This window comes from Pogona vitticeps, chromosome 3 (genome assembly GCF_051106095.1).
Source record: "Pogona vitticeps strain Pit_001003342236 chromosome 3, PviZW2.1, whole genome shotgun sequence".
Lineage (NCBI taxonomy): Eukaryota > Metazoa > Chordata > Lepidosauria > Squamata > Agamidae > Pogona > Pogona vitticeps.
Window position 1 is genome coordinate 197,178,675 of NC_135785.1, and position 15,182 is coordinate 197,193,856.

At 41.0% G+C, this 15,182-nt stretch overlaps 1 protein-coding gene across 1 annotated transcript in view; it reads right to left on the bottom strand.

The window, feature by feature from the left end:
- The window catches only part of EFHC2 (EF-hand domain containing 2), a 65,005-nt gene that overhangs the window by 27,427 nt on the left and 22,396 nt on the right, over nucleotides 1–15,182 (bottom strand). The window contains exons 5-7 of the mRNA XM_020783855.3: nucleotides 9,197–9,448; nucleotides 5,144–5,254; nucleotides 3,595–3,733 (exon numbers count right to left, since the gene is read on the bottom strand). Coding sequence (XP_020639514.3) covers nucleotides 3,595–3,733; nucleotides 5,144–5,254; nucleotides 9,197–9,448 — 502 coding nt within the window. The remainder of the gene's footprint in view (nucleotides 1–3,594; nucleotides 3,734–5,143; nucleotides 5,255–9,196; nucleotides 9,449–15,182) is intronic.

Genomic DNA, 15,182 nt, shown 5'->3' on the forward strand with positions numbered 1-15,182 from the left:
GAGAGAAAGAGACCATACTATGAATACTTGTTAGTGAAGAATACATAACATGGTATTTAGTGGCCAGTTCTGGTCATGCATGTGAAAATACCTTTTTTCTGGGGGGTTTTCCCTTTTACCATGCTCTCTCTCTCTCTCTCTCTCTCTCTCTCTCTCTCTCTCTCTCACTCACTCACTCACTCACTCACTCTGTTCAGTATTATCCTCAGTTTTCATTCATTATCTGTGGTGGGGCTTGGAATCAATCCCCAGCAAATATCGGAGTTCTACTGTATCATGTAATCTAATGTTTGTATTATGTTTAGTGGCATACATATTATTGTAAGCCGCCCAGAGACCTTTGGGTAGAGTGGGCGGCATATAAGATATAAGTTAAATGAATGAATGAATGAATGAATGAATGAATGAATGAATGAATGAATGAATGAATGAATGAATGAATGAATGAATGAAATGCTCCATGCTTCAGACAGCCCACAGAATCCACAGCACAATAATTCCTCCTGCTCCCCACAAGCCCTCAGTACAGACAGGAGAGGTTCTATCCTTACAGCCAAGGCTACAGGAAGAGTAGAGGTCACAGATTGCCCTGCATGTTGCATGGAAACGGATGCCTGCCTCCAGAAACTTTAATTCAGGAAAAAAAATCATAAGAAGATGAATTCCTTCAGATTATTCACAAACAAATGGCAAGAAGAGAAGGTGAAGGTAGCAATCAGACCTCTTAGAAGAGATGTGAACACATACAGAGTAAATGAGAGCAACAACAAAAAAAGGTCATTTGGGAGAGTGGTTACACTAATAAAAAAACACAAGTTTTCAACTGGGTTCAGTGTGTTTTAAATCAATGTTTTGAAGGTGACTACACTATACACATGGAAGTATGGATATTTTTACCAAGGAATCATGTTTTTTTCTATCAGAAGTGAGCTACTTTACTCTTCTGTCAGAGGGTTATTTTAACTTGGATGCCAAGTTGATTTATTTTCAATTGTTTTGCTGTATGTGCACACTTAAGTCACTGTCAATTATGTCTGTTGCCTTGAGCTAGCTGCTTCTCACAGCCACTAGCTACTGCTGCTGTGGGTTATTTTTAATCTATTTAAATGTTTAATGGCTTGCTATGTGAAATAGTGATACTTGGACATGACTGATAGGAAAAAAAATAAAAAAACTGAACTGCAGGCTGGGTGGGGGAAAGTGCTCTTGCAGCAGTTGGCAGACAAAGTCCAATCTTTTAAAATGTTGTTGGTTGTTGTAAGTTTTGGGGCTGTTTGGCCATGTTCTTAAGGTCTTTCTTAATGTTGCAAAGGACAAAAGGAACCCCCTCACCACTGCAGGAGTATACCGGATACCTTGCAGTTGTGGCCAGGTATATATTGGAACCACAAAACGCAGCAGCCACACCAGAATCAAAGAACATGAGAGACACTGCAGACTAAAACAACAAGAAAAATCAGCAGTAGCTGAACATCCCCTGAAACAAGCTGGACATGCAATTCTATTCCGAAAAGCAGAAGTACTGAACAACACCAGCAATCATTATGTTAGACTACACGGGGAAGTCACTGAAATACACAAACACCAGCAGAGCTTCAACAAAAAAGAAGAAAGTCTAAAACTCAACAAAGCCTGGCTCCCAGCACTGAAAAACACAGCCTGCAAAAGGTCAACGAACTCTACCCAGCCACAAGGACCGGTGATTACTGCACACAAAAGACCAGCTAACAACACTGATCAATCGCAGTGAGAGATCATCTCTCCCCTTTATCACAACAACACACCCACAACAAAAACATGCTGATCACCATAATCACCCAATCTCCTGAAAAGGACAAAAAGCTGATCCCACAGCTATAAATACCCAACTATCCCACAAGCTGCACCAGAACACATATAGAGTTCTGACTCCTGTCCTCTGAAGATGCCAGCCACTTAGACTGGTGAAACATTAGGAAGAAAAACCTTAAAAATAAGGCCAAACAGCCTGAAAAACCTACAACAACCATTGAGAATGAAAGCCTTCGAGAATACAGTGGTGCACCGCATTACGACAACCCCGCTTGATGATGAAATCGCTTGACAATGCCTTTTTTGCGATTGCTATAGCGATCACAAAACAATGGTTCCAAAGGGGCTTTTCGTTTGACAATGATTTGGTCCCTGTTTCACGAACCGATTGTTCGCATTACGGCGATTTAAAACAGCTGAGCGGCGGTTCACAAAATGGCTCCCCACTGTTTTCTGGACCTATTTCCGCAAGACAAAGACCGCAAAATGGCCGCCCTATGGAGGATCTTTGCTGTATGAGCAGGTATTTCCCCCATTGGAATGCAAAGACAGGTTTTCAATGCATTCCAATGGTTTTTTTTACTTGATGACGATTTCGCTGTACAGCGATTTTGCTAGAACGGATTATTGTCGTCAAGCAGGGCACCACTGTACTGTAAAAATGCTTTTCTGTCATTTAATATGAGAGAAAGGAGAGATGGGTAGGAGGAAGGCTCTTTGTCTGCCAGCCGCTGCAAGGGAGAGACAGGCAGGCAGAGGAGAGACCAACACACCTGCACAGAGAGGGGAGCTTCTAGGTTTGGGAAGGAGGGAATGTTTTCCTTTACTCAGCCTGCAGTCCAGTCTTCTTTACTTTTTACTATCAGTCATGTCAATGCATTGGTATTTCAGACAGCAAGTAATAATATTTTTTAAGGTTAAAAATAATCCCGCAGCAGCAGCAACGAGTGGCTGTGAGGCAGCCAATGCAAGGGCAGACAGGAAGGCGCAGGACAAAGCCTCAAATGCACAAAATCTAAAAGCCTGTGTAGGCCCTTCCACCAATACATAGCACAGTTTAAAAATGGATCTAAATTTTTCCCAAGAGGACACACAAAAACCACATGACTGTCACATAACTTTAAACCAATTTCAAAAACAACGATCCATCTCCTGACTTATTTCATCAGTGTAACTGCACCCTGATACTGATCACCACTTCAAGAGGCTGGCCAATTCTTGTGGGATCAAGAAAATATCTCTTTTAAGCATCTCTTCTTTCTTCTTTCTTACATGCTCACCTAATTAAAGCACTCAAGTAAGCTGTTAAAAACTGCTAAGGGTCATAATGTATGAAGGAAACCAAAGCTATGATCCTTAGGGAACTCATTGTTCTTAAATCCATGCAATATTTAACTTTCTTGTTTCAGCTTCACTCTTTTATTATGAAGCGTGAACAGAGACAAATTCCAATGAAGTAAAGACAATCCCTCATTGAATTTGATAGCTTTGACATGACCCTTAGCCACTATCCAAGTCTATTTCAGTTACTTAAATGGAGGACATATTCTCTGCACAAATTGAGCTGTCCCATTCACTGAAATTGACTGAATACGCTGGAGAATGCAGTCTTTATTCCCTCCTACCATTCTAAATCAAGGCATTAATCTGCAATTTTACTGAAACTTGCCCAACCATGTTGTTTTTATAGATTCTTAAATGAATAGATCCCACAGAGAGAAATTTTCTCAACAAGCCACTCTGCAGAAGTTCACAGTTTACTGTACAAAGCTGACTGTACAAAGATGTCAATATGTTACTTACGGATTCCATACTTCGTCCTATAATATTCTTTGGTGAATTCATCACAATCACAGAGAAGTATCTTTCTTCCCCAAACATTGATTGCTGACCCTATCCTCAGGTCACAGTCCTTATAAAACTCCTGATGCACAGCTCCTGTCTAATCAGCGTGGAAAAGATACAAAAGACAGAAATGCATGTCTGTCGTGTAAAGATGAAATGTTTAGAAGTGGCGTTACACACAAGAAAAGATTATTTTAACAAATTCCCTTACTTCCCCTCAAACCACATTCCAGTTCAAGATATTTACACACTAAAAAAAATTACGTTATATATTAAAGTTACCTAAAGGACCGCCTTTTTCCATATAAGCCTACCCGTCCTCTAAGATCACGCCAGGAGGCCCTCCTGAAAGTGGTGAAGGGAATGGCATGCCGAAATAGGGCCTTCTCGGCTGTTGCCCCCCCCTCCAACTTTGGAACACCCTCCCTATAGAGATCCACCTAGCTCCAACACTTTTGGCTTTTCGGCGCCAGGCAAAGACCTTTCTGTATAGCCAGCATTTTAATTAAATAGTGTTCTTTAGCTGGCCATATGAGCAGCAGGATTTATTAATATTTATGTTTTAATGACCATTTTTAATATGGGGTATTATTATAATATTACCTACTTTTAATGGTTTTAATGTTTTTAAAGTTTTAATATTGTTGTACACCACTCAGAGACCACTGGTAATGGCACAGCTAAAAAAATCTTGTAAATAAATAAATAAATAAATAAAGGCCTGTGCTTCATGTAACAAAGGAGTATTGCAACAGATATTTTCATTAAAAAAATATGGATCACAGAATTTAAAGACCACAACTGTCACCGGCCTAAGTCAGATACATCAGAGATGGGGGATTATGAGAACTGCTGTCTAACATCTGGAGGACTACGCAGCTCTAACAGAAACATGAAGCTCCTCGAGGTATGTTCTTTCGCAGTTTGGACCCCAACTCTCAGAAGTCCCCAAGAATTCCCCAAGCAGAATTCTGGGAGTATCAGTTCACAAACACACCTTTTGCTCACTTGGAGCTGGGCCTATCCTCCTTTCTCCAGCCTTGCCTCCTGTTGTTAATGTAAACATTTAAAAAAGGAAGCTGCCACAGTGCTTCCTGGAAGACGTAGCTTGCTGCCCATTAGACGTTACACAGAGCAGTCTCCACCACGCCTTATTGTTTTTACACTAACAACAGGAAGGCTGAAGAAAACCACACAGCCTCCAAATTAGGCTCTGTTCCAGGTGGGAGAAAAATAGATATCCTCAGGTGTGTACTTGTGGATAGAAACTCCCTGAATTCTGCCAGGGGAATTCTGGGAATTACAATCCAAAAACAAAACACAAAAATGCGCACCCCTAAGAGCTGTTTTCTGTAAAGCAGATGACTTGCTCATCTGAATGCCGGTGGCTCCCAACTCCCTTTGGAAGCAGCCAGAATGGCAAATAATTAGGGATGGTGTGAGTTGTCATCTAAGGGCTTCAGATATCTCACCCATTTACAGATTATAGTTACCTAAAGATCCTTACCTTACGATTATCCAGAATGTAACGACCTTTATTCCCTACCAGACCTCCAAAAACATTCAATACTGTGCGATCTGTGATTATGCCAGGCTGGTACAATCCAACTGGAGCATACTGCAGGGTGGGAGAGGGAGAAGATATCTATAACTATTAAAGCAAGATGAGATAATTAGATTGTCTGACAATGAGATTTTATTGAACAATAGGTGGCTATTTTATAGTAGAACAGCAGACGATTCACCCACCCAATTCAATCCTGGGGCTCCCCGGGATTTGAATCAAGATGCCCTTCACATCACCTGCCACCTAAACCTTTCAATTGTTGGATACAGGGGATTCAGCTTGGAACCCTTCTGTTATGTATTCTTCCATGGAAGCTGTATGTTTTCTTATTTCATACGGTAAGCCAGTGGTCCTTAACCTTAGGTTACTCAGGTGTTTTTGGACTGCAACTCCCAGAGGCCTTCACCACCAACTGTGCTGGCTGGGATTTCTGGGAGTTGCAGTTCAAAAACACCTGAGTGACCCAAGGTTAAGAACCACTGCGGTAAGTGAACCAGAGCTTGGGAAAGTTGCTTCTTTGGATGACAACTGTCACAGCTCTCCAGCCAACTTGGCCATTTTCCAGGCTGGCTGAGAAAGTTCCCTAAGCTGTTCTAAACTTTGAACAGAACATAATGATACATGTGAACTTTTGAATCCATTAAAAACTACAGTGTGATACCACTGGTATCCTTAGAAGCCAAGCATGATACAGGAATGGGTTGGCTGCCCTTCATGGCTGTTGTTAAGTGGGAAATGGAAATACTTGTTTCTAGGTGGGTTTTTTACATGCCACCTAGAAACCAGGTGGACTAGAAATCAGGAGACCTCGGTTCAGATTCCCCCCTGGCAAAGGAAACTCACTGCAGGGTGGCACTGGTAAAATCACTCCTTAAATATCTCACCTGTCTTGAAAGTTCTATCGGGGTCATGGCACATGACATAACTAAGAAACTGAGAGCCTTCTCAGTGGTTAGCCCAGGTTTTGGAATGCACTGCCTTGTGAGGCTAAGTTGGCCCACTCCCTCTTGTCCTTTCCTTGTCAGGCAAAGACTTAGCTTTTCAGGCAGGATTTTAAGCGATCAGTGGAGAACTCAGGAATGCTATATTTATTGAATTGAGAGATTTTTAAATGCTTTTTAAAAATTTTAAAAGTTGTTTTTAATCTCAGTTTTAATATTGGCAGATATTTAATCATTTTTACAGATATCTGGAAGCTGAGTCATGGCAACTAGACTTCTTTTTTATTAGGTTGAAACATTTAGCTACTCATCAAAGTAGCTTCTTCAGCCTAAGGAGAGTTGGTAGGAGACCCCTGATATATCCCTCCAGGTTGGTTTCACTTCCCCCTGGTCTGAATAGGCTCCTTAGATGGACAAAGGATTGGAGATGAGTGAAAATCCCGCCTCTGCAGTCAGTTGTCATGGGTTGTTAACAGTTGTTAACAGTGGTCTTTCTAGTGATCTTGCTGGGGAGGGATAAAAGGGGAAGCATGATTTTGTACAATTAAGTACTCTGGTGCTCCAAAAAAATCACATACATTTGCTACAGAAAAATAAATCCTAACAATGTAGCAATTTTAAAAATAGGCTGAAATCCTGTGGGGCTCAGATGCAATATAACTGTGCAACAGGAATGACATGATTATTAATGTCAGATTGTTACTAATTAAAGGTCCCTGTGATGATCGGCCACATCACTCATGCCATTCATATTCATGAGAGGACTGGAGAGGTGAAGTCAGCAGCTACATGAGGTTTGGCGGGAGAAGGAATCGTCAGATAGGGCTGGTTAGTCAGAGAGAGAAGGAACAGATACTGAGAGAGATAGAACTGGTTAAGAAATTAGGTAGAGAAGGTGGTAATGATATAGCAAGAGAAAGGAAGTACAGTGGTGCCCCGCATAGCGACGATAATCTATTCCGGATAAATCATCGCTATCCGGATTCGTCGCTATACGGGTCAAAAAACCCCATAGGAATGCATTAAACCCTGTTTAATGCATTCCTATGGGGGGAAACTCACCATTATGCGAAGATCCTCCATAGGGGTGGCCATTTTCGGTGCCTCTAAAGCGAGACAACACAGCAGGCGGCCATTTTGGTACCGCCAATCAGCTGTGCGAAAATGGGGCCTTTGGGAGGACCGCGGGGAAGTCATCACTATGCGGATTCGTCGTTAAACAGGGCGCCCGTTAAGCAAGGCCCCACTGAATGTACTGAAAGAACTGTTGATGATTTGCTTATGTATAATGTTTATTTGAGAAACCTCTGTTATTATTCAATCTGCTTCACTTCAATAAATAAGTTCTGTTTCTGTTCACAAGTCAAGTGTTCAAACAAATGTCATTTAAATTGTGGATTGAGGTAATCCACTGGTGGCAGCAAGAGGAAAATTCGACGTGAGACTTTGTGACACAAGGACAAGCAGGGGCCACAAGGGTGAACACCACAGTCCCCTTTTTCAGTTTTAGGGAAGACATGACTTTATTTTATTTCCTGCAAACTGTAGGCAAAACTTTAAAAGGAAGCCTTTAATTAACACCAATCTACCACTGATTAAGTCACCATTCCAACTGTATAGGCTAAGCTATACAATAGGATTTTGTTGAGTATCAAATTATTTTGTATTGGCTAATACAGTCTGAATTCATATGGAACACATATTTTGACCACCTTTCCTAAGCTTTCTAACAGTGTCAAATTGAGAAGATCACCTCTCAGTCCCAAATCCTTGGAGATGACAAACACACGCCTCCACCAAAATCCAAAACAAAACTGCTCTTTTCTCAAAATTAGTTTGTAAGATATGGAAAACATTCCAAATATTTTTGATGCACTGGCATAAAATATATGTGCAGAGGCTTTTGCCAACAATGATTCAGCTTATCTTTAATATATGATAAGAATTATACTCTGGAGAGATCTCCCCTGACTAATCTTGTAATTTAAGAGTGACACAAAGTACAGTCCTCTAGATATTGGACTACACCTCTCATCAGTCTTACCAAAACAGACACTGGTAAAGAATGCTGAGAATTGTAGTCAACTTCTGGAGGGCTAATCTTTTTTCCATCTCTGATCTAATTACTTCCACCACCCCAGCTGGTAATGAAGCAACATCTTTCTCACAGCCAGCCCTTTTCTCGGGAGGCAGAAAGGAAGATCCCTATTTTTTTATTCTCTATTCCTTGGAATTCTACTAGCAGTATTCAAGACATGTGGGGAGACAGAATTCCCTTCCTGCTACTGTGGAAGAAGCCAGTAAGTGCTACCAAGAAAAGTGTTTGAAGAAGGATTCACAGCAGTAATCAATTTAGAACTTCTAGGAGAAGAATTCTCCATAGATGTGTGGGGTTCAACATCTTTGGCTTGTGGGTTTCTCCAAGGCATTTGAAATTCTATCTATCTATCTATCTATCTATCTATCTATCTATCTATCTATCTATCTATCTATCTATCTATCTATCTATCTATCTATCTATCTACCTACCTACCTACCTACCTACCTACCTACCTACCTACCTACCTACCTACCTACCTACCTACCTACCTACCTACCTACCTACCTACCTACCTACCTACCTACCTATCTTCATTCATTCATTCATTCATTCATTCATTCATGATATTTCCACGCCTTTCTCCTTGAAAAGGACCCAATGAAAGACAATATTTAAAGTTGAAAACAATAAGTATACAATGGCGGTTAACACAATGAGTGTAGCAAAGTGCTGGACAAGATGGACGTTGGGTCTGATTCAGCAGGGCTTTTCTTATATACCTGCCCCACTTAGATGAACAGGAGACAGGCCAGGGCAGGTTGGGGAACTGGTTGTCTTTCAGACATTGTTAGACTTCAGTAACCAACAACCCTTTTAAATTTGAATAGTGATGTACATAAATTCCTCATCCTGGATTAGAGAATCAAAGGTTTGGTGTATTATATCTACTATCTAAATAACTAAAAATTAACAAATCAATTAAATGCCACCCATGGCCCATGTTATATTTACCTTTGGTAACTTTTGTCTGTTGAGGAACAGGGGTACAGCATCCCGACCTGAATTCATTGGAATCACTTCTTTTATTTCAATGGTGTCATCAGACAAAAAGTAATGTAACACAATTTCTCGTACATCCCCAAACATTGTCTCAGTATCATCCCAAATGCCGTAGAAGCGTAAAACATGCCCATCGTGCTCAAGAAACTGTCGAAGGGTGTCAAAGCGCTCGTATGGACGCAAAGGTGTCATGCTGTCTACCACCTGCAAGTCAAGAGGGAAAGGAAAAATAGGAGGGCAGGATGTTAAACTTGTTCCAGAACTGACTTGAGGGCACATAATTAATTGATTATAAAACATTTAAGAGCATCAAACCTAGTTTTTATGACAAACTTTGAAAGACAGCTGTCAATTTTAAAAATAGATTCCTTCACACAGTAGCAGGAGTCACCTGAGCTAGACCCAGGACTATTGAGCCGGTGGTCACTCCCTCAAGGTTGTTTTTCCCAGGATTCTAGGACACATCTGAAATTAGTTACAGCAGAGGAAACACATGCTTAACTGAAGCAAGGATCCATACAGTGCATAAACCTTCAACACTGATTCTAGATGGTAATTTTTAAAAAATCTACTACAGTGGTGCCTTGCTTGATGATGTTAATTTGTTCTAGCGAAATCATTGTACAGTGAAAACATCGTAAAGCGAAATCAAAAAGCCCAATGCATTCCAATGGGCTGAAACCTCACTGTCCAGCGAAGATCCTCCATAGGGGCGGCCATTTTTGGGTGCCTGTATAGCGAAAAATGGCTCCTAAAAACAGCGGGGAGCCATTTTGTACACCCGGTGGCTATTTTGAAACCTGACAATCAGCTGTTTTTAGATTGTTGTAATGCGAAAATTGGTTCCCAAGGCAGGGAACCGATCATTGTGAAGCGGATTTTTCCCATTTAAACCATTGTTTTGTGATCACTTTTGTAATCGCAAAAACCTAATCGTCAAGTGATTTCCTCATTAAGTGAGGCAATCGGTAAGCGAGGCACCACTGTATTTTTAATCAAAGATTTTTTCCATTTGAAAAAAAAAACTCTCTATAACAACACATTCTATACCTGTATGTATAGTAAGGTCCACAATTTCATTTGTGTATATGCAACAGCTGTCAAACCTACAGTTCAATGCATTCCAATGGGGGAGAAAAAAATTCACCAAAAATTAACGAAGACTCAGAACAAAGCCAAATTAAGTTTGCACAGGTTTTGCAAGGAGCACTAACGATCCCAAGCATTTAAAACCATTTTGAACATTTTAAGACACACTTAAAATTGCAAAAACGGACATCGTTAAGCGAAACAGGGGGACCTAAACTGTCATCGCTAAGCAAGGCAAGGTCCCAAACATCGCTATGCGAAATTTCCCCATAGGAAACATCGCTAAACAGAGAGTAAAATCGCTCAAAAAACCCATCGCTAAGCGAATACATCATTAAACGAGGCAATCGCTAAGTGAGGCACCACTGTAGTTATAAAAAGGGGTTGTTTGTACCTATGTAGCCCCTCTACATGAGTCAACCCACCTGTTCAAACTGGGACTTTGGCTAACACAAAGAGGATATCTATATATAACAGCATCCACCTCTTTGAGGTGATTCCATGATTATATGCATGACAGAGTGGAGAAGTGTTAACATGCTCGCTTGAACATGTGTGGGCTCCACAGGATTAAAGGCATTGCTAATTAGGACTCGACTGTTCAAGACCACAGCTAGGCAATACTGTAATAAGAGAGAGGCTATAGTACGGCATATGTGGACACCTTAGACCTGATCCAAGTGGAATTTAATTTATCTTCAGAAGTCTAAAATCTGACCTATAGATTACATCTGGGTGAATGGATGGCAAGGAAGGAAGGAAAGCATGAAGTAAAGCAAATTCTATCTTGTGCTTTCTGTTCAGAGCTTGTTTCAGACTTTGTGCTATCACAGAAGCAGCATGAGGAAGAAGGGAAGGAGAAGGCAGGAAATGGAGGAGGAAGAAAAGATATACCATGACAATAGCGGAACAGAAATGACATAGAGCTGAAAGAAGAGGAAAAAATGGCCAAAAAGAGAAAGTGGTTGAACATGTATTTTGCACAGGCCTCAACTGTTCCTTGAGCTACTTGAGACTGAAGCTCCAGAAGTTTACATTCACCAAACACTAAAAATCAACTCAACTGCTCTGAGGGAAGAGATTATTCAGTTAATCTGGGAAGGATACTACACAAAGCACATTCAGGGATTAGTAATACAGTAAAGTGGTGCCCCCAACTCCCAACCCAGACAGCCTATCCAGGACACTATGGGAAACTTCTGCTTGAAGGCTATAGCTGCATTCTGTTCCAATGACGTGCAGGAAGCGGCGGCTGCCAGCAGGCGGGGTAACACTTTAGAGCAGGCTTGTCCAACCTGCGGCCTGAGGGCTGCATGTGGCCCAAGTCAGCTCGTAATGCGGCCCAGTGCAATTTTTTATTTTTAAGGAAATTCCAAATTTTCAAGTTACACTGCCGGCGCTTGCGGCCGGAATGTGGCCGGGGCATGTCACAACAGTAGAGGGGGAGAGAGGGAAGGAAGGAAGGAGTGGGAGGGGAGGGGACAGGGGGGCTGCGTGACTGCATTGTGCCATCCCCATCAATAGGTGGACCCCCTCCCGGCCCCATAAGGCCGCTGGAGTCGAAGCTGGCAGCCTCTGCTGTCTGAGATCACAGCTGCCGGTAAGCACGCTTGGAGCGGGGCTGCAGAGGATGGCTAGGGCTGCCCCCACATGCGGCCCAAACCAAATGTATGTGCGGCCCAAACGAACTTTTCATCTTCTAATGTGGCCCAGGGAAGGTGAAAGGTTGGACACCCCTGCTTTAGAGCATAAGATCAAAGGGTTATTTCAGCCAATCCTGGTTACAACTAGGTAACTAGTATCCTATCTGTCTCTCTCACAACATAATATGTAGATCACGCTAAGTAAATAAAAGAGCTCTCAGGGCATTGCCTGTAGGCTCCACTGGCTCGGACATCCATTGTCGACTCCTTTGTTCTTTCTCTAAGGCAATTAGCCTTCCTTTGTTCTGTGATCACCCACAAGACACCATGGTCGATGGTGTTGAAAGCCGTTGAGAGGTCAAGGAGTATCAACAGGATCACACTCCCCGTCTCTCTCCTGGCAAAGGTACAGGGCGATGAACGCAGTCTCCATACCAAAGCCCAGCCTGAAACCAAACTGAAATGGATCCAGAAAATCCATTTCATCCAGCAGCACCTGGAGTTGTGCGGCCACAACCTGCTCCAACCTTGCCCAAATAAGGGAGGTTCGCCACTGCTCGGTAATTAACCACCAGTTTATGGAGATGTTGACTCACCAAATGCCCACTGATTCAGTGGGGTTACTCTAGCATGACATATTGTGCTACACAACAGAATTTCAATTGTTATGTTACAAAACAAGAGCAGTAATAACAAAGAGGACAATAACCTAAATTGGTACTAAATGAAGCTGTAAGACTATGATGTAGCTATGCTTAACCCACAAGGATCTCAGTAAAAATGGTTTTTTAAAAGGTTATAGTGGTACTGCACTCATTCCAAGATATATTACAGAAAGGAATGATAAAAAAAATCTGCACACTCATTCTAATGATTTAGACCATGTCTAGGTTTTTGACAAATTACACCAAGGATCTTCAGTAAAATATAGAAGTCGGGTTAAGTTAGCCCAGGAAGTGTCAGCTGAAAAATTTATTTTATCTAACCTCTCTCTAGGGAAAATATTTATCACAGTGCTTTTCTTTGAGGCTTTAGAATAAATTTGCTATGAATATATTGTAACATTCAGGAGAACAAACTGACTACCAAAACATTAAATGGAAATGTTTAGAATAAGCTGTAAATAGAAATATACTGAAAGGAAACATATAGTGGGATTTTTGGGTAAGATTCAAATATTGGTGGTTTTATTTTACTGTTTTCTATTCTACTTTTTTCAAGAGAATGATTCAAATGGGCTTTTCCCTGTGTGGTTAACTGTAATGTGTTCTTATAAAGATGGGGGCATGCCTCTAGGTGGTGTTTTGGTGACATAGGCAGTTGGGGTATTATGTTCAGGCCTGGGAGGGCATGCAAAAGCAAAGCACCATGATTTTAAAGGGGGAGATTGGGTGCTAGTCCTGAATCCTGTCAAATACAGTACGCTTCAGATTGAGTGGAAAGGCCCATTTGTTGCGAAGCAAAAGTTTAGTGCTGGTATTTACTTAATTGAACAAGTCTGAAAGTGGACTTTAAAAGTTTATCATGCCAATACCTTAAAACCATATGTGACCAGAGATTAGGTAATTCTTGCATGCATTACTTGAAAGTAAGGGAAAGGAGTAATGGAGGGAAGGGGGATGATCTCAGTTATGGAGATCATTCTGAGATGTGAATTATCTGTTTTGCAAAATTATTGCTCAACCTTTTGATGGACTGTACTCTTAGACTGTTAAGTACCTTTCCATTTTATTTTTCTGTAATCTGAAGCTTTAAATGAGAAATCACATTATAAATGGATCAGCAGAGGTGGGACTAGAGGAACAAAAGATCGGCAGAGGCAGGGGCAGGGAGAGAGGGTGAAAAGAGGCTGTGGGCTGGAATGCGACGTGCATCACATCCAGTATGAAGGATGAATTCCCACGTCAATCTACAGTCCTTGTGTGAGCACTGATTGAGCTTTCAAATGTAGTACAGGCTGTGATTCAAATCACAGCAAAATCAAATTGTTCCAATTCAGATTTCCAGTATAGTCACACCCCAAGTCTTGGTCATAATGGCAGAATGTTTATTTAGAACAGGAGGAGGGGACACAGGTTCCCCCTCCCTCCACTATTGTCCTGCCCATGCAAAAATGACAGGTCTGAAGATGAGAGACTCATCTGTTCACCAAGGAACCAAAACATGGGAAAATCAAGTATAATGACTTCTGTGGATATGGTGTTTATATGAACACAAGGTGGATGCTTATTTATCAATCACTCACATTTATTATTGAATTAACAGAGATTTTCATCTCCAAAAACCACCAACATAAGCAGTTCTGCAAAGGGTCTGGGAGCTGCAAAAGCTTCTATGATAAATCAGCTGAAAGACCTCAAAGAAAGGCAGAAATAGTATATAGATGAATAATATGAACCTTTGAGCAAAGCAATAAAAACAAATGCACCTACAATTATAACATATCACCTATTTTCATGAAAGTTTAATAATGAGTTTTTCATGTGTGATACATGCCACTTTGGATATCTTATTCACAGTGAAGTACGTGATACACACTAGGGCTGAACACCGGATTCAGAGAAATCTCGAATGACAAAATGAATTGGCCTGATTCACCCAAATTGTGTGAGGTCCAGATCAGAGTGGGACAGTCAGATTTTGCTCCAGAAAAAAAATAAAGCAAGTTTATCAATCAATTTGTATCCAGAGCACAAATTGAATCATTTATTATTTATTATTTATTTATTTATTTATTTGATTTGTACCCTGCCCATCTGGCCTAATATACCCCGCCCATCATATACACAGAACACAAAACTTGTTTCACTGATTTCTTTTCCTGTTCGTGAAAAGTAAGCTTTAAAGGTGCCTAGTATTTTAAAAAAGTTTGCTGCCTAAAATGTATCTAGTCTACTTCCCTATCCAGGGTCTATTATGTCTTCAGATTTCATGTACATCAGTGTAAAAATTAAGGAATTGAGTCTTTCCAATGTAAGTTTTGTTTTTCAACTGCAGCTCAATGGGAAGCTTACAAATAGACTTGGATCTGGGGGCACACAGAGAACTGGCTGGGGCAAAAACTAGGCGAAATTTCAGTACATCCCTAATCTATGAATCAAACACCAATTCAGACTGGAGCTTTAATATGCCCATGTTGTGAATAAATACATGGGGGGTGTTATTTCATATTAGTAGCCCAACCCTGTGCATCATATACTCCCAGA